The sequence below is a fragment of the Pseudorasbora parva genome, chromosome 16, assembly GCF_024679245.1.
Source record: "Pseudorasbora parva isolate DD20220531a chromosome 16, ASM2467924v1, whole genome shotgun sequence".
Classification (NCBI taxonomy): Eukaryota; Metazoa; Chordata; class Actinopteri; order Cypriniformes; family Gobionidae; genus Pseudorasbora; species Pseudorasbora parva.
Window position 1 is genome coordinate 39,624,087 of NC_090187.1, and position 20,756 is coordinate 39,644,842.

Here is a 20,756-nt window from a genome sequence, read left to right on the forward strand (position 1 = left end):
AAAATCAATCAATCAATCAATCAATCAATCAACTTTATTTATATAGCACTTTTACAATGACGATTGTGTCAAAGTAGCTTCACAGTGTCAAACAGGACAAAATTGCAACAAAATTCTGGAGAAAACAGTGATGTTATCAACTCATTTCAATTTATCATATAGCGACAATGTTGGTAGATCTGTATTATAGTTTATAGAATTAAATAAGACCTAATAAATTCATTTTATTTGTATATTTAGTTGAATAACTTGGATCATAATTTTAGTGTCCCCAATTGAGCAAGCCAAACCAAAGTAACCAAAGCTCCATCAGGGCATGATGGAAAAAATAAACCTTGGGAGAAACCAGACTCAGTCGGGGTGCCAGTTCTCCTCTGGCCTATTAACAAACAGTGTATGATTATTATTCCGCAACCTTACAGGTCAAAAATTATATTAGATCGGAATATTCAAAATTTCTGGGTATCACGCAAGAGACAAGTTTATTTAGGATGGTGTTTTGATTACACAAGAATAGGAATATTTGAAATATTTGAAGTCGTCGCGCCGGAGACAGGTTTATTGAGGATGACGTGCCGGTGAGGCAAATTCAGAGGAGACACCAATTGACACGCTTTCAGCAGACACTCCAGGATGCGCTGATCATGTCTGTGCGCAGGTTCACCATCCGAACTGGACATGGCCTGGATCCGGCCGACTGCAGTAAACCTTGGGATAAACAGAGAGACTAACGTTAGTGTAGATGCCACTCTTCTTATGATGCTACGAATACATCTGGTGTTATGGGAAGTGTTCCCGGTTCCGGCTGACCTAGTTAATGCAGCCTAACAATCAGTCAATTGATTTGAATAATGCAAGTTAAAAATGTTCTATGTGTATGCCATAGTAAAGAGATGCGGTTTTAGTTTAGATTTAAATTGACAGAGTGTATCTGCTTTCCGAACAATGCTAGGAAGAGAGTTTAGGTGCTAAATAGGAAAAGGATTGACATTGACCGCCTGCAGTTGATTTAGATATTCTAGATATTATCAACTGGCCAGAGTTTTGAGACCGCAATAGACGTGATGGAGTATAATGTATTAAGAGCTCGCTTAAGTACTGGGGAGCTAAACCATTTAGTGCTTTGTAAGTAATAAGCAAGATTTTAAAATGTATGTAATGTTTAATAGGGAGCCAGTGCAGTGTTGACAGAACTGGGATAATATGATCGTTCTTCCTGGTTCCAGTAAGAACTCGAGCTGCTGTGTTTTGGACTAGTTGAAGTTTATTTATTAAGCGAGCTGGGCAACCACCCAGTAGAGAAAGACAAGAATCTAGCCTTGAGCTAGCCTACACTGTTCAGCATTTTGCATTGAAAGTATGTACCATAATTTAGATATATTTTTAAGATGGTATATTGCAGTTTTACAGATGCTAGAAACGTGACTTTCAAATGAAAGATCGGTATCTTTTATTTATGGTGTAAATAATGGTTCTTTATTGGCGTCAATGGTTAATAATGGTTAATAATCTCTTGCAAGTCTGAACTTGTTCGGTGTACCAGAATAGTCTACAGAAGGTCATAACTCAGTGAGCTTGGATTTCTGTGTTGATACACAGAGAAAGAGGCTGCTGGTAAGATTTATAGCGCAAATCCTAACACATCGGGGAAGATGTCCTATTGACTTTGATGACTGTATGTGCTTCAGACTGCTGTGTGCTGCCGATAAGCTGTGTGTACGTCACTAATCACACACTTCCCTTTAGCTGATAACATTGACCAGACCGCACATTCAAATCATATGACCGCAAACATCTGTGATTAAGATGCGCACAGCTTCAAGGAAAATCTGTGACACAGTGTGGTGTGTTTGGTGCGGGTTCAGTCGTGATCAAAGTAGGATATTATAATGCATTAGGATGCAAATTAGGATATTATAGTGATATATGGAATCATGGGGCATTGCATGCATCACAATGTGTTATCATGAGGTAGTTGCTGATGTCTGGCACTGGTCAATAGTGATGGAGGACACATAATTGTGCCAGTCACTGGCTAGCCAGCTTAACCTCTGTGGCTTATTTAATGTAGCTCATTACTCTAACTCTTACTCACTGATTTAAATAAAGCACAGACAACCCTTCAATGCCCCAAGGAGGGATTTCTGTGTAATTGCACATGGAGAATAGGAAGATCTGTCCTCTTTAAAGAAGAATATTTCAAATACGCATCTGTCTTTCTGTTGATCTCTGATTCATTTCTAATATTGATTTTACAAAAATAACCTTCACACCATACAGGTGTAGAATTGACAAAGAAATTGACAATTTATAGATTATTGCAATATTTATTATAAAATATTTTCTGTGAACATTTGCCCTTTAAATTTGTAATCTCTGATCAAAATAACTTCCCCTCCCTTCTGATGACAACCTGTCACTCACATGACATCCACCAATAGCAAAACTCCACCATCCAACTATCCAATCAATTACTGATGGACAAAATTAATTACCGCCTACATTTGTCCTTGTTTGTGATGCCGTTTCACTCAAAGAAACGTCACAATAGGGAAGAAAAGATTATCGCAATTTACGTTCAATGCACCTTTAGAAATAAAAATTCTGCATCAATCACGCATGTAATTTTATTTATTTTTGACGAATATCACAATTGTGTGCTTCTATTCATAATATTCATAATTCTCCAGGGACTAAGTGGACTAAATGGAGAAGTCCAGAGAAAGCTGTCATTTTTACTGGAAGAAGTTGACATTTTGATTGAAATAATATTAAAAAAATAAACGTACATGGACTAATCATTCCATAACATGCATTTACTAAACTTTGTAAGAATTTTCATTTCATGCCAACTTTAAGACAACTTAAAAGTAGACACAGCAGGAATGATTATTTTATAGCAGGAATAAGTATTTTTAATATAGTTATTTTAATGCTTCTTTGTGCTGATACTAATTAAAAACAAGGCATATCTGGACTATGAAATATGTACTCCTATATTAATCTCTGCTTTATGGAGCTAACGTTTTAACTTTGAAGGCCTAAGATGCATTTTTTGGTTCTTGGTTTTCTTGGTTCGTACCAAAACAAACAAGCAAACATTATTTAGTCCTGGTCTACTTTACGTTCACATTGGCATTTTAACACCGTACCTAAAGATACCAAATCTAAAAGCACTATCAGGGTGCTTTCACACTGCCTCATTTAGTTCGGTTGAATCGTACTAGAGTTCATTTCCCTCTTTGGTGCGGTTGTTTGGTCAGGTGTGAAAGCAGCAATCGCACTCGGGTGCGCACCAAAAGCGGACCAAACAAGCGTACCGAGACCTCCTTGAAGTCAGCTGCGCTGACATTATGTGCATGACATTATTACCTAATAGATCGTTGGCAATATTTTCGGAAGATGAGCATGTCAGAGTTATGAATAATAAATGCACGCCTCCGCTTTGTTTGCAGTGCATTAGAACGTTGTTTTACGGTCGCATCCGCGCATCATTATAGAAAGGTAATGTTTGCATACTGAGGTAAATACACACAATGTAGTAGATTATGGCCAGGGACAAAACCAGCCCGCGCAGTCGTCTCTTCATAGTGTTATAGTTTGCTGGCTTTTCCTTTTCTGTTGGAATTTTCCCACGCATAAATTCTGACCAATCGAAAAGCAGTTTAGGAAATAGGCCATGTGCCTGCGTTTTGGTTAATTTCAACTGGTTCGGACCAAAAAATTAAGTGTTGTGTGAAAAGGAACCAAAAAAGCTGAAAAATGCAACAATGTATGATTGTTTGCCCTTGGTTTGGACCAAATGAACTACAAATGTGAGAGCACCCTCAGGTTCACATCCTGATTGGTCTACTTTTATGACGTATATTTTGCAACGGAACTTACTGAACAGCCAAAACAATGCTGTGTGCTGGGCTAAATGTGCTCGTTGTATGTGTGTATAGCCTACATATGATGCTATTTTGAACTTGTGAAGAGCTTATAAAATGTGTAAAGGAGTCAAAACAGTGGCAGGAATTCCTGTCTCTCTCACACACACACACACACACACACACACACACACACACACACACACACACACACACACACACACACACACACACACACACACACACACACACACACACACACACACACACACACACGTTGGTTTATGATGTTTACAGGGATTCTCCATAGGCGTAATTGATTTTATACCGTACAAAACGTATTTTCTGTCCCCTTACACTGCCCCTACCACTAAACCTACCCATCACAGGAAACATTCTGCATTTTTACTTTCTCAAAAAAACATCATTTAGTATTTCATTTGAAATGTCCTCATAAACCACATTTATAGTGTAATACCAGTGTAATATCCATGTAGTTATACAAATTTGTATCCACATAAACCACATAAACAGGCGCACACGCACACACGCACACACACGCACACACACACTGTCTGCTGCTGAGGAGATGCGGTTCTGACGCCTGTACCAAACTGTGATGCCCAAACTCATGACTATGACTAGAAAAAACAGGTGTGCTTGAGCATTCTGTCCTTTTAAGGGCCGCATATTGGGACATCATGTCCTGTTTTTGGTTCGTTTACATGTCTTTGTCCGTCTTGCATTTATAATTCGTTCAGATCGCACCACAGTTGGTTTGGAAACGGAACGAGAAGCATCTTTTAAGCGGTCTCGGTCCTCTTTGGTGCACATCACACCAGGGTTCCAGTGGCAGCGTTCACACTTATTTAAATGAACCACACTAACAAAGCAATCATGCCAGGTGTTAACACACCCTTAATGATCGGAGAAGTCCTGCATGTCACCAAAGGTCTGTTTCACTGGAAGATCAAATTATGACATTATGATTAAAAATTACGATGCACGTTTACATTGAAAGAACAGAGAAAAAGACAGCATATTGGAACGCAGAAACCAACGTATATCCTGTGTGGCAGCAGCTTTCAGTTTCAGACCCAGTCAGTGACTTTTCTTTTCTCAGAGTATTGAGCTAAAAAATGTCCAGATCATTCGCTCACTCTTTCATTAAGATATATTTCCCATCCTGTGCCCAGTCTATCTTTCCCTCCAACAACACTGCACATCCTGCCTGTGAGAGAGACAGGCAGAGATTCAAAAAGAGTAGGTTCACTCTTTTCACCCCTCCCTTCCTCTCTCCCTCCTCCCCGTGAGTGTGTGCAGAGGTACGTCAGAGCAGAAGACTGGTGTGTATGTATGTGTGTGTGTGTATTTGTGTGTGTGTGGCTGGTGAGGAAACAGGAACGTCGGAGATAGGAGACTCCACACAGACAGCAAAATCACGATGCTTACGCCTTTGCCTGCTTCAACGGCTAAACGTGTTGGTTTTACCTATTCTGTGTTTTGACGGCCATGGACCTCTCTGCTGCTCTCTCCTGAGAAATGGATGGGATTTAGATTCTGGAACGTTAGGGCTCTTCTCGGGACTCTTTCTTTTTTTTACTCAGACTTATTCGTTACCTTTCTTGCATTATTTTCCTCCCTTAATGAAGCCTGCATTTACTTTGTTATTAAAATGAAAGCAACGGAACAGGTCTTTCTGTAAGCGTCAGTTATCCAGTCATTCGTTTGGAAGTTTGGCACTTGGAGCTGTTTGGATTAAACATGTGGAGCCAGTCAGGATATTCCAACCACTACCAACCTCATCCCGCTCACCCCTTTTACCATGTACCCTACAGGTGGGTTGGCCTTCCTCTTTTATTTTAGATCGCATTGAATGTTAATGATGTGTTGAATTGGATTTTGGCGACACTGTTTACAGATTTCACACTCATTTTCCTCTTCCTGTAATGGGGAGTGTCCACAGAATGCTGCCGAGGGGTCATGTCAGGATGGATGTGCCTGGCTGTTGATGCTGAAACCGTTTGGCAGGTTTTAGTTGGATAAAACTAGATTAAATCTAAATCACGTGCGTCTGGGGCAGGGATTACACCGCGGTGAGAATGAATGAGAACTGCTTTATTTAAGGCAAGACATTGTGGAATTCCAGCAGGTCCTGTTGAACTGGCAAGTTGAGGGAGTTCTCTGGAAGGGAAGACGTGATGCACAAAAACATGTCATACATGTTTCACTCCCTGTTGCTTTAGTGCCCTTTTATCTCTCCGTGAAGGTGTATAGTATGCTTTAATGTCTGACGGCATGCCTCCATATTTCATTGTCCTCCTGACTGAAGGTTTTGTATTTCTTGAATACCAGCTGAAACATACCAATCTCGAGGTCAAATACTTCTGCAAGTGTGTTTACTTTTCTGATAACTCTTTCCTGATTGCTTAAAAAGAGATTGTTCTTGCATTATTTACTCAGTGCAGGCTTTTGGCTCGGATGCATTTCCGTGATTCTGTGGAAATTCTTCTGTTAGTTTAGAGTTTCTTTGTTTCTGTGTACTTTCAGAAGCACAGCACGGGTTGGTTTACTCCACTTTGTTTTGAGCTGCATCAAGATAATTATGCCAAACCCATTATTGTGAGGTGCATCTTTAATATCTTCTATCAGCATAATGCATTTACCATTCACTTTCCCTAGCTAAAGACTGAAAAGTCAGTGTGACCTACATTTGTTTTATTTTACATAAAATAGTCCTACTTCTCTAGCATTTGTTTACCCACCATATGATAGTGCTTTACTTTAAAATCACCTGATAATGCTTGGATGAAAGTGTTGCTTGGCTGATTTTGAGTAACATTTCATCCACTCTTCTCTAGGACTACAAATTTGAGGTTTGAGCTAAAGATTTTATTTCATTAAAGGCATAGCTCACCCAAAAATGTAAATTCTGTCACCATTTACTCACCCTCACAAGTTGTTCCAAACCTGTATGAATTTCTTCTGCTGAACATAAAAGATATTGAAGAAAATGAGAATAAAGAAAAACATTCAAACAGGTTTGGAACAATTTGGTGAGTAAATGACATAATTTACATTTTTGAGTGAACTATCCCGTTAAGGCACATTGCCAACATTTTTCTGCATGCTAGGCCCCCCTTTTGTAGAGGAAAATATTTTCAAGACCCCATCTACATTGTAACTAATACAGTACTACATCATCTCAACTTCAATAGGGTTCTCTGCGTTTGTGATGTGAAGTCTTTTAAGTGGCATCTTAACTTGTTCGGCTTCATACTGTCCGAATATTTTGAGGCATACAACACACTGTGGTACTGGTGAATCTGAGGATGAGATATTGTCATATTTTCTTTTCTTGAGGCTGTCAAGACTGGAGGTAACAAAAGATCCAATCCAATCCATTTGTCATTTGTGTCAGAAGTTGCATTGATCGCTTGTAGTTATAATAAAATGGGGCATCAGTTTATTGTTGGAAATATAGTGCCGGTCCACATACAGTGTAGACAGCCTCAATGATTATAATTTGTTCTGCGTCACTTTGGTTGCACCGCTTACGTGATTTTTGAAGTAGATTCATTACTTTATTTTTTACCTGGCACTGACAGTTCTTTCAAAAACTTGGGAAACTGCATTAAAGATCTCATGGCATGGATTTTTTTAATTATTTTATAATGTTTCCTGAGGTTAACTTATATTCATTTTACTTATACATCAAAAAAAAATCATAATTTAGAAATAAAAGGCATTTTTGTCTATAATGATATTAGCCCTGGCTTGAATGCTCTGTTTCAAGGGGCGTGTCTGCTGTGAGACTTCAGTGAAAACACCCACTGTTGTGATTGGTTGACATCTTTGCTTTTGAAATGAGTATTTCAAAGTATTCCAGTCCAGAGAGAGACGGAGAGCTGGGGAAAGATTGCTGAGAAAGTGTTATTGTACCGAGTTGTTGAGAGCAGAGTGAGCGTGAGTTTTTGTTCGTATCTGAGAGCTCTGAATAAACACGAGTCCTAGTCACGCCGACCCTTATTCTATGAACTTTGCAACGTTATTTCTCTCACAAAATGCTTTCACCACAACTAACAACAAACACGACATTGACATAAATACAGTAAGAGCTTCTGTTGAGCATAACAACGTAACTCATTATAACGGCAGTTTGGACAAGAGTGCACTGCAGATATACCTGTGATTGACAGATCCGAACATAATAAAGAGTGTTCTTTGATCGCTCTCTGTAGTTTAATCATTTAAATAACAGATTTGTTTCATGCCACTAACAGAAACGACGTGAAGTTGATGGTTTTAGTCACTGGCTTGATTCACTGATTCATCAAGATGGCCAGCGGTGGGACTGACAGTATTAAACGATTTAGAAAGAAAGTCTGTGTGAACTTGAATGATTAGCTACACACAGAAATCACTGATCCCAGATCAGGCATTAATGAACACTGCTACTCACTATTTGAGGCGGTGCTGTTGAATCCATATGGTAAAGTCTGTGCTGACATCGCGACTGATAAACTGAATCCATTCTCTACTAATTCTCTAATCAGGCAAAGCCGAGGAAGGGGAGGAAACCTTTCCTGATGACGTCATAACAGGAGAATTCAAGATGGGCTCGTCTGAGCTCTCATGTTCTCAAAGACAGAGAAAGACAGCCAGAACCCGGTTTACACCGATCTAAATTTCTAGCCACTGGGGACAATATTCAGACTAGGGGAACTCATATTAATGTTGAAAAACCTCATAAAATGAACATTTCATGCCATGGGACCTTTAAGGATTGTGTCATCTTACAAGCAATCTGGTAAATTTTACAATCTCTCTGGTAGGGATGCACGATATGTTAATTTTTAATGTTATCAGCCAATGAGAAAATGTTGCTGATATATTTAGCAGTTATCTGTATCAGCCAAAATTTTCATATCTGTGCATTCCTACTCTTTGATTTTTCTATATATGCTTAGTAAAAGTGGCAAGTTGAGTAATTTTACATAAAATATGTAATGCATGCATGCAATTAAAAAGTCAATAAATTGTAGCTAGCTTGAAATTGCAGATATAAACTGAAATTGCCCATAAAACCCCTGCCCATAAAACGGTTGATGAGTTGGGAGAGTAACCACTTTTTTGGTCTTATCTCATCTTTAACAATAGAATAACATGGCTACACCTAGTCATTTGTAGTATTTGGCTTGTGTTTAACTTATCAATATGGTAATGATCTGCTCTGTTAAGTAACACATTTATAGACATTTAAGATTCAGATCTGTGTTAGGCTCCAGCATCCCTGGATAAGGGGCTTGGAGAATGGATGGATGGATGCATTAATCTGAGCTCCTACATTAAAGGCCTTAAACTTCTTTAAGCTTTGAGTTTGACTTCAACTACCAATCAATCAAACATGATGCAATTTGGGAGTTATTGAATCATCTGTATAATACATAAAGCAGTGTTTAAATCTGCTGCACATATGGTTCTGCTCTCTGTAAAGGCCAGCTTAAGCACAGTGATTGGTTCATTAGTGTGATCATGACCACACATTCAGCCACTGTGTTTTTGTGAAGGCTTTATTGTGTACTAATCTGTAGAATATAAAAGTTCAACTTTAGATTTGAAAACTTGGAGTACGTGTACATCTGTGTCTTTGCATTAGCATGTACTACGTGGATGTGTGCAGTAGTTGTGGTTTCTGTGATTGCAGCGAATGGATTTGTTCACACAGCAGGTGTGAGATAAAGAGCAGATATCTTGATTCAAGTCCTGATTCATCTTAACAGACTTAACCAGTCTGACCTCATTCATATGATGGCGTATAACTTGCCTGTACCTCATAATTGATCAACAGTTTCATTAGTTCCTCCTCTCACACTGTGCATGACAAACACATCCACTTATAATCAATCAATCTGTTAAGTGAACTAAATTGCACTTTGATTTCCATCATGCAGTACTCAGAGACCTCTTATATGCAGTGTAATATCCGAGCTGATAATAAATGCAGCTCTTCATGACTAGATCCGGGCTCTGAGACAAAACTTACAGCAGTGTCTTTGGTGTGATTATCTGTGCCATTTACAAAAAAGCAGAATTTGCACAGGGGGCCCATCTGCTTCACTAGCATTTGCACGAACCAATCACATTCCAGCATGGGTCCCAGAGAGGCCATGCTGAGACCCCAAAAGAGGGCTAAAAAAAGTCCCACGCTCATCTGAGCGGGATCCTGCCTTGTAATTTACGTTGTGACGCGGAGCCGTGATTTATCCAGTGCCGCCAGAAGATTGAGAGGATCAAAGATCAGAGGGATGATCCAGATGTGTGGATATGTGATTTGTGACTCATTCGTGTCTCTTTCTCTGGGATGAGTGGACATCCAGCCAATGAACTGGAACATTTTTATTTCTGTGAGAGGACATTAGATGTTACAGCAAGGGATATTGTCAGCCTTGAATCCACTGAGGGCTAAAAAATGCTAAGCAACTGTTTTCAGAGCTGCTTGGGACTGATCCATGCAAGGTAGGACTAATTGAGCAGTTTAGCTGTTTATTGGTTAAAGGGAACCTGCTGGGATTTTTAGCTGTGATGTCATATATCATGTGATGCGAGAGGAAGATGGTTTGCCATGAATGCAGTGCGCCATATCTGTCATGTGTTCTGCTTGCTTTAGTGTTGTGTTCAACAATACATAGATACATCTTTAAAACAAGATACGTTTATTTAAAGCAAATTTGAATGTGATATTGTATTATGATTCTTATTTCAGAGTGTATATATATATATATATATATATATATATATATATATATATATATATATATATATATATATATATATATATATATAATTTATTTTAAATGTATTTTAAATGAAATATATACATATAAATATATTTTTAAAAGGGTCATGGAGTGTGAAATCTAATTTTCCTTTAACTTTTGACATATAAGAGGTCATCATACTATAAGTATATCCTGTAAATTTCAGAACTGAAAACTTCCTTGTTAGTCCAAATACAGCTTTACATTGAAACTAAGCCTAGAGAACGACTCATTGGGGAATGTGCTATAAGTGCTATATCTATAGGTGAAAGACAGAAGAAAATCAACAGCTACTTCCTCATTACAACTCTGGCCCCACCCACTGGCGTGTTAGTGAGATGATAATGAGAGAAGAGCGATACAGGATCACTGGACTAAAAATAACATTACCTTTCAAAGTATCCTAATGCTGGCAATGTGGTTATTTATTTTCAACAATGTCAATGTCTCAGTTAAGCATAATTTATTTGTATTCGATACATTTCACTTTTACGAGATAGACTTGACAGTAATGTGACAACATGTAAGTAGCCGTGTTAATTCTAGTGCCTGATTTCTGATATGTTATGATTAATGTACAGTCAGATGTTCTTTGATCTTTGTGTCAGGAATAAATCAAACCAGCGACTAAACAGTCAACTTCACATTGTTTCTCTTAGTAGGATAAAAAAAGATCTTTTATTTAAACTGTGATTAAATTATATATAGAAAGTGATCAAAGAAAGCTCATTTTGCAATCGCTGGAGCTGTCAATCAAACAGCATGAGTCTATTAGTGACTTAGTTCTGGTCTTGCACCAAAACTCCTGTAAATAATCAACAAATCTCTTATTAACATTGTGTTTGCACTGTTAGTTATGATGAAAGCATTCATTAGTGTGCAGAAATCGAGTTGGAATGACGAGATCGCTGCATTCATGCGCTCAGCATGTCTATGATCGGCTAATGCTCTTCACTGCAACCTTTTAGGCTGTCATGATCTGAATGCTATAGATCTACATATAATGCCATAATCAACACTTTTCATGATTAGTTAAACTTGAGAGCTGTAATAGTAAAATCATGCTAAAAGTTTTCGAGTGTTCCACATGCTATTTCATATGCATAAATGTCAGCCAATCACAGCAGTGTTTACACTGTTGCCTCAAGCAGCCAATCACAGCAGCGAGCGTTTACACTTAAGTCTCACAGCAGACACGCCCCTTTAAACAGAGCGTTTAGAGCAGAGGGATAAAATAGGGAAGAAAAATAGGAAAAATGTAGCCTAGAAATCTAGACGCACCCTAGCGGCAGCATCTAATCTGCCGCGAGTATCGTCTAGCAACTCTCAATACCCTTCTGAGCTGTAAAAACCAAAGTCTGGTCGGGCCAATCACATCGTGTATAGAGTCGGTGGGCAGGGCTTAACATAATGACGGCTGAGTTGCGCTTGCGTGCTTCTAGTAAACACAGAAACTGGCGAACGGTGGTCTTTCGAATCAGCTTTGACTGCGACTCTTGAAGACTTCGAGTTAAGCTTTTCTCTGAGAAAAGAACAAAGAGCGGCACTGAAGTCATTCTTGAGAACGGTAGATGTGTTTTGAGTTTTGCCGACCGGATACGGCGAAAGTTTAATCTGTCTACTAGCTCCACTTCACCTTCGTTGCTCTGGTTGGTGTAGCGCTATCCTATCGCGTGCAGAGGGAGTTTGAAAGACAACCGTTTATCCCGCCCCTCGGATTGAGCCGTCAATGGTGAGTTTCCAGACCAAACATCTTAAAGTGTTTCTGGCTTGTCAGGCTAGGAAAATTCCTTTTTTTTCCACAAATTATGAGAATTTTTGAAATAAAAATCATGCTAATATTATAAGTACACCACATAAAACATTATAGAAAAATGCAGTTCTTGACCCCTTTAATATTTCACAATTGTACAGTTTTTGTTGTTTTGTTTTGTTTCTCAAATAAATGCTTTGGTGAGCATAAGAGACTTTCAAAAACAACCTTACTATAGATGAAAAACAAGAAAAAACAAGGCAACAAATGTATAATTTCATGATCTCGTTCTCTAAACTTCTCACGCCTTCGTCTAAATGGCCTGTCTGACATTTAAATGTCGCTTTTCAACAAGGGACTCAAGTAGCAGCATAGGTCTTGCCTACTGTCTGTCAATGTGTGTATGTGTGCAAGATCTTTATTATTAATTCATGCTAGTCATTTATGAAGGTCTCTTATTGTTGCTGAGGAATGTTTCTCTCTTTAATTGGGAGATCCATTATAATCCCTCTTAGCTTTGTGTGAAATTACAGAATGTAAATCTGCCATTGTAAAAGAGTCAAGGCCAGCAGCAGTTCAGTTCTCATTCAAATGAATGTGAAGCCCTGCAAATATTGACAGCGATGTGAATTGAGCTGTGCAGAATAATAAAATGGGCATCATCTGTCTTTGTAGGATGACAGAGGACTAAAAATAACTTTGGTGTGAAGTGTGTGTGTGTGTGTGTGTGGATAAGCACCAGGTGTTTGGGTTCAGGGTCTGAAACAATATATTTGTCTTTCTGCCACATACAAGAACATGGATGAGACACCTACTGGAATCGCCTAAATGCAAATGTAATACTCGAGAGAAAATATAAACAGACTTTGTTTACTCATACAGCAAAGCAGCGCTTCTTGAGGAGGGCACAGAGCTTCCATGAAGACCCGGGGAAATAGAGGGGGAGAGCTTATCGTAAATGTCTTGAATAATTTCAGATGTCATGGTGGGTGGTGAAAATTCCAATGTGTGAATATTTGAGAATAATGTTGCTTTATGTTACTGAATGGTCTTTAAACGCATGCTTTACACGACTCCCGTAGTGTACAGAAAAATAAGTGTTTTTATTGAACTGATGGAGCAACACATTTTGTGGGAAAATAATTATACAAATAATTTAGGTGAAGTAAAAGTTAATACTTGTTGAAAACAATCAATTCAGCAAATAATTTATTAAAGAATGAAATACACTGTCAATAAAATGTTTATTTTAAAATTTAGAAAAAATATATTTTTAAAAGTCTCCTTATACTTTTAATATGGCTTAACAGTAGCAACAATAAATATTATATTTATTTATATGTCAAAATTAATTTGAAATGTAATGGTTTCATCATAAATATGGTGATTATCACTAGGTGCATGGACAGCCGACTTATCAGATGAAATCTAAAATCTGAATCGAACCATGTCATGTCAACAATTGGAAAAGTCAGCCAGTTATTGTCACATGTTCAGTCTGTTTTGCTTGCGTTTGATTTGTTCCTTTGTTCAGTTTCCCGCCACTCCTTGTTTCCATGGTCACCGTCATTATGAGTTAATTTAGTTCAGCTGCATGTGTCTGTTTAATTATTTAGTTTGTGTTCACCTATTTAAGTTCCTCTTGTTCACTCAGTCTTTGTCTAGTCCCTGTTATGTTGGAGTGTATTTCCCTGCCTTTCTGTTCGTTCCTGAGCGTCATTATTAAAGCTTAAGTTTGTATTATTGAATCTTCAGCCTGTTCCTGGTTCAACGAGCATTACAGTTATTTATTATCATGTTAATTAGTGTGCCTTTAGTCCCAAAGGCAGGGGTGATTTTTACCCCAAATACCATGCATTTACATATTCTTCAGTTATTGATAATAAGTTGATTCAATGATCATTATCATTAATAAAAATTTTGTCTCAAATTTTTTTGTGATAGTTTTATATCTTCTCATTTGCTACATAAATCTATATAATTTGAAATAACATTAAATATTAAATATTGCGTTGCTGGGCCTCTGATCACTGTTTAAGATTCAGTCAAACACCCATGTTCGGGTATCAGGGATTGCGCATAATTTTACACATTTTCACAGGTTTTGCAATTATTAAGAGGCAAATTCCCTCAGACATTTATGCACTTTCATGTAGGTTGAAAAAGTATGATAGTCCACATAGATTATCAGAGCAAATCGGTTAAAAACCTTTCTGTTAGAAGTAAATTCACAAAGAGTGTGAGTGATTTACAGCATCTTCTATCTCTCAAAATGCGCTAATGGTGTTGTATGGTCACTAAAATGTAGCATTTCCATGGCATTTTAAGCCCTGAAAATTTAAACAACCAAGCGGTTTTAAACCTTTCAGTACCTGCAAGCTCGTGCACACATAAAGCTGCCTCTCAAACAGCTTGAGGGCGTCAAATTGACTTATTCCACTTAAATGGTCAAATACACACAACCCTATGTCAAAATCTCCACCTTGGTGAGAATTCATGTTAACGCAATCAGTTATGTCTTACACTCTAATTTTTTTTGTTTCAACCCAAATTTGGACAAACCCAACCATTGGGTTAAATTTTTTGAATCACATTTTTTACCCAACAGTCGAGTTTGTTCATATTTGACCCAATTGAATTGAAATAGCCCGGCATTTTTTAGAGTCTAAGCTGAATGTAAACAGTCGAGAAAGAAAACGCATGTGTATCAGTATATTGTATCCGTGCAATGTGTCTTAAAGTGACAGCAGCGTAAAAAACCTTCTGCTCTCTTAAGCATATAAGGTTCAGTGTGTAGTATTTATGAGGATATATTGATAAAAATGCAATATAATATATATTACTATGTTTTCAGTGATGTATAAAGACCTTACATAATGAACCGGTACATATGTTTGTATTACCTTAGAATGAGCCATTTCTATCTACATACACCGTAGGTCCCCTTAAGCCTAGTTCAGACTGCACGATTTTCAAACTCGTCGGGTCACTGCTCTTTTCACACTGCATGACTATCTGGTTGTATCATTCAGTCACTGCTGTGTTCACACTGCACGATGGTTTGACGACAGAGTAGTTCACACTACATGACTGAACAAGAGGAAGAATCGCAGACAGCTCTCTCTCTCCGGTGTGCAAACTACGTTTCCCGTGCGATGTGACAAGTAAATAACGGGAGATCACACGTGCGTCAGACCGTGTTTTCAGTCCATGTTTTCAGATTTTCAGTCAGAATGCAGTTCACACAGCAGGAGTTTCAATCGCCGACAGGTCCAGATATTTAGCATGCCTAATATCTCACCGGCGTCGGTGACTCGTCTGCGATTCTCTCTGATCGCGTCTTTGATTATTCACACTGCGTGATTGTCACTCGCGTGCACGAGCACCGATTTGCCTGTGATCTCGGGCATTTGTCGGCGATTTCACAAAACCTGTCGGCGACTCAAAATCGGGTCAAAAATCGGGCAGTGTGAACTAGGCTTTACAGTGAAATCACCATCTTCATGTTTCTATGGTAGCCCTAATAGGACAAACTTCGCTATAGTGCTAGTCACTCTCTGCTCTACTCGACGAAGACATCTTTGTCCTGTGCCGGCCACCGTAACTTCTCTATTTCTCCGAAAGTGAGGGGTGAGCGTTGAGGAATGCAATTCACAACCTCACCACTGGACAGTGTTATTTTTATTATTTACTTTCTTACTTGAATACTACATAATGCGTTGATTATTTCATTTGTCCGTATAAGCTAGTGCAACAAAATGACCCCATTGTAAAAACAAATGCATTTAGTGAGAAAACAGGTAGGCGAGATAATTATACCCCCCCCCCCCCCACACACACACACACACACACATTTCAAAAGCAAAAATTCAGCCCCCGTGCCTTTAGCTCTGTCGTTCTCTTCTGTTGGTGGACTTTGCAGTGAAAATGTGACTTGAGATCTGATTAGATTTGTTGTGGCAGGAGAAAAAATGTGTAGCAGTGAGCTGGCAGTATAACTAAGTTTCTGGCTGGAGCAGGCTGTCTGAGAGAAGCTATTTTGTTATTTCTTTAAATAATTAATCTGTGAAGCACAGTTTTCCGGTCCCTATAGCTTTGGGAAGTCTGGCACATAAATCAGTTTCTTTTAAACAGATTTTAAACCAGTTGTAATGCCTCACGTTATATAAAACATCAGGAATGTAAGTTGGGAGCAGGTGGAAAATTCTAGGAGCAGGTGGGCACAAGATGGAAAAATCTGTCCCACACAGACCAAAAATGTTGCTCGTTTCTGTTTTTAGGAATAATAATATATTTCAAAGACTGTATAGCCTATATCATTTTTATTTTATTTTATTACAGCAGTTCATGCTCTAGTGCATTCTTTGTATAATTTCATTATTTGCATAATTGAATGAGCTACTACAGAATGAGATATGAGATAACTAACATGCCTATGCATGTGCATACTAAATAATAGTGCTAAATGTTTTTAACACTTTAAAAGGAAAAATGTTTTACTCCAAATAATGTATTATATTTTTAGTAAAATATAGATCTATGCATTTTAAATGCGCAAATTGTACACTAAACATTTAAAACAAAAATTATGTATTTTTGTTCAGTAAGGAAAAAAAGTTAGTGACATTTATAATGTTGCAATGATTTCTGTTTCAAATAAATGCTGAACTTTCTATTCATTAAAGATTCCTGAAAAAAATAACACGTTTCCCACAAAATTATTAAGCAGCACTACTGTTTTCAACACTGATAATAATAATAAATGTTTCTTGAGCATTATTTTAATAATATATATTAAGAAATGTTACAGTATTTTTGATCGAATCAATGCATTGTGAACCTAGGAGACTTTCAAAAGCATGAAAAAATCGAATCGACCCCAAACTTTTGAACAGTAATGTAAATATCTGGTGCCTATATATGTAAAAAAAATTATAATAGTTGTGTTCATACATTTAAACCTGAAACATCAACATGAAACCATTGCTGAGAAAATGGTCTATGTTTGATATACTCTAGCATCCAATTTAGTAACAAAATATATTTAAATCACCTATCCCTACTTTGAATTGACTTTGTTTATCCTTCATTTTTGACCTATGACCTCATTATTTCCCCCAACAAATGCTTAAAAGTGACCTGTGATCTTCATTCTCATACCAGCCTGAATATTTTAGCTATTTTGGGAGCAAAATTTCGGCAGGTTAAACCTAGAGTCAGGTCTGCATGACTCATCACGTAAACACAAACATTCAGTGACCAGGGGTATTACAATAACACACATCTTTAGTTGAACGTAATCTGTCCTTCCTCTGCCTGTGTGTGTGTGTGTGTGTGTGTGTGTGTGTGTGTGTGTGTGGGCATGAGTGCAGTGACTCATACAGGCAGCAGATTGAATCAAGGGGAACAATAGATTTGAGCAGAACAAATGGTCAGATGAAAAAGGCATGGATCAAAGAGCCGTATTACCCGTTTCCTGCCTCGTTTTACCTTCTGAAGGACATGACAGCAACACTCTTGATTCTTCTTACATCCTCCTCAATGACAAAACAACATCTCCTCTCCCAGAGAGGAAGGGCCACACCGCTGGGCCTCAGGCAGCTGGAGCCTATTTTAAACTGAGATCCATGTTTCCTCTGGCCTCAGTGGACCTCCGCCTCTGCTTTATTCTTCAGACATCAAGTATCAGTTTTATGCAGCATCAGTAAAGCAATGAGTAATATGAACAGTAGACTCAAAGCAGCTCAGTTAGATGTGAAATGCAGTTTTTTTACGTTCACGCCTTCTGGGCTCCTTATCAGGGTTTAACAAATCTGCATCCACAAGTGCCAACTTTTTCTAAGATAAATGCTAACAACTGTGTTTTGCATATGTTTGCTCTCAGGCTACACATTTCAAGATTCATCTTTTGTCCTTGAAAAATCTGTTAGTCTGTCTGCTTGTTTTTACGGTCACATTTACCGTTCTGCAAATTTTCATTCCATATTAATAGGTATCTTACACAACTGCAAATTTCACTCAAGGGCAAATATTTCCAAATGCAGATTTCGCATTGGGTTCAAGTTGATCATGCAAATTCGCCGTGTTGACCGACTGAAAGCTGCTTGGTTTAAAAGTGACTGTGAACAAATGCAATAAATGCATTTTGGAAAAGATGCCTGGGAACGCAGTCGTGTAAAACAGTTCAGATGCTTACACCAAACTGCTTTTTACGACAGAATGACCAACAGCATTCAGATGCTGTGCAAAAAAAACTGCTCCGTTGGTAAGTCCCGTTATACCATCCAATCGCAGTCACATTATTTTTTTTGTTGCGCAATGAGGAATTTATTTAGTAAATGTGTTTCCGTTGTAGTTTATGCGCATGTTTTCTTATCGGATAAAAAAAAGTATCTGACTCAAAGGAGCGCACACTTTTTTTTTTTAATGCACATTTTTAGAATTTATTCACATCTTGGCCTTTCCATACAGCATTTCTTTATGAAGTATCCCAAAAACATAGCTTTTGATGTATGAAAAAGAGCCAGAGCTGCTTCCCTGATTGCAGCAACTTAACCTTTGGCACAAAACTTTATTTCCTAGGAAGTGACAATTTTGTTCTCTTGAACACTTGGGATGAAACTTTGCTTATTCACAAATAAACAATTATCTCTGATATTTCAATTGTGTGCATAAGTTAAATTTTCAACCTTGGATGGAAACATAACTACAGGATAATGGAATTTTTTTGGCTACAAAATTTTGCAGAAATTTCACTAAAATGACCGTAACCTTAAGGGCTCTATCATACACTCGGCGCAAAGCGATGCCAGGCACGAGACAGGTGTATTTTGATAGTTTCAGCCTGACACAGTTATCATTTTCACGTCCAGTGACCACGTTGTTTAAATAGCAAATGCACTCGTGCCCATCTGTTTGCCCATGGGCGTGTGTTCAGGCGAATCGTTGGTACATTGCTATTTTGAGGAACTGAAACCGCAGTATTTTTTGTGTAATTTAAAAGGCGCCTATAGACGGGTGCACAATGTACTCTGCTTATTACACACGGTGCTACACAGCAGCACACAAACATTTTTAAATATTAAAAATAAAATTCCTCTGGAGAAGCGGTCAGTCTTTCCGCTTGCAAATTCCTTAATGTATATAGCGAATCCGGCAATCCGCCGTCGATGCAAGCACAACTGGCTTTTAAAGGGATTGGGAGATGAGGCTCTGGCTGGTTTATCGCACGTTAGGCCCAAAACACACCCATGACTCATTAAGAGACAGGTACAACCCTTTTGGGCCATGCGCAGACCGTTTTTTTTTTGTGTCGTTAAACTAGCAAAAGTAGATTTGGACTCGCATTGGCAAGTGCATGTGCTCAGATCATTAAAATACAGTCCTTAGTCTTATAGGGCAAAATAAAAAAAAAAAAAGCTCATGTAGAAATATATTTCTAGACCATAACTCTGCCAGTGGCACATTTTCTTCAGAAATACAAAATTCTTGTTTATTTTCTCATTCTGAGGATGCCACAGAATATCATGATTGATCGAATTTATTATCAAGACAGATATTTAAAAAAACAATTTTTAATAATGATGGATCACAGAAAATGGCATTCTGTCAGAGAGTCGGCTTAGGAATTCAACTATAAATTGGGCTTGCAATTGCAGACACCCTGATCCTGGAAAACAAAATGACTGCACACACACATTGTCATTTTATGCAAATTAAGATTAGTTCCTTATAGGATCTTCGTTAAGAGATTTTTCCTTCTGATAAGTAACACTAAACAAATTAATTTATGTAGGTTTATTCACATATTTTGTTAAATATAAAATGTTTGTTTAGACGTAATAACAAATATTGACGAGGTGAAACATTGTTCCAGAGAAGAACTAACATACCCTTTAATCTGTTAACCAGCATAACAGGCCAATCCAGTTTATTTGGTTAAGTTGCTTAACATGGCATTTGAATACCGTGTCAGAGTAATTCTGTTGACTCTCAACCGCTCTTCTGTCATAGTTTAACGTTCCCATGACATGTCAGGTTCCCTGACATTTGATAGGAGATTAGAGAGAAAGACGGAGGAAGGGATATTCCCTCACTTGAAATGTGACGAGTTTCTCGTAATGTCTTTTTATACCCAAAGCCAATTATCTTTACACCTATAGCCGATGTACTCCTTTGTAACAGTATAAATGGTGTCACTTCTTTTTAGTGAACATGTTAACACAATGCTCCACCCACGTCTGTTATAATTAATGTGTATATATTTTTGTCTGTCATAATTAATGTGTATATATTTTTGTCTGTCATAATTAA

General features: G+C 37.9%; 1 protein-coding gene across 11 annotated transcripts in view; it reads left to right on the top strand.

The window, feature by feature from the left end:
- Positions 1-20,756, top strand: part of plekha7a (pleckstrin homology domain containing, family A member 7a) — a 119,725-nt gene that overhangs the window by 19,195 nt on the left and 79,774 nt on the right. Inside the window, exon 1 of one of the 11 annotated variants that reach the window (XM_067419012.1) lies at positions 5,262-5,707. The exons of the other annotated variants lie outside the window; for them this stretch is intronic. Within the exon in view, the coding sequence (XP_067275113.1) occupies positions 5,634-5,707 (74 nt within the window). The 5' untranslated portion in view covers positions 5,262-5,633. Of the gene's footprint in view, positions 1-5,261; positions 5,708-20,756 lie in introns of those variants that run through there. 11 annotated transcript variants of the gene reach the window in all.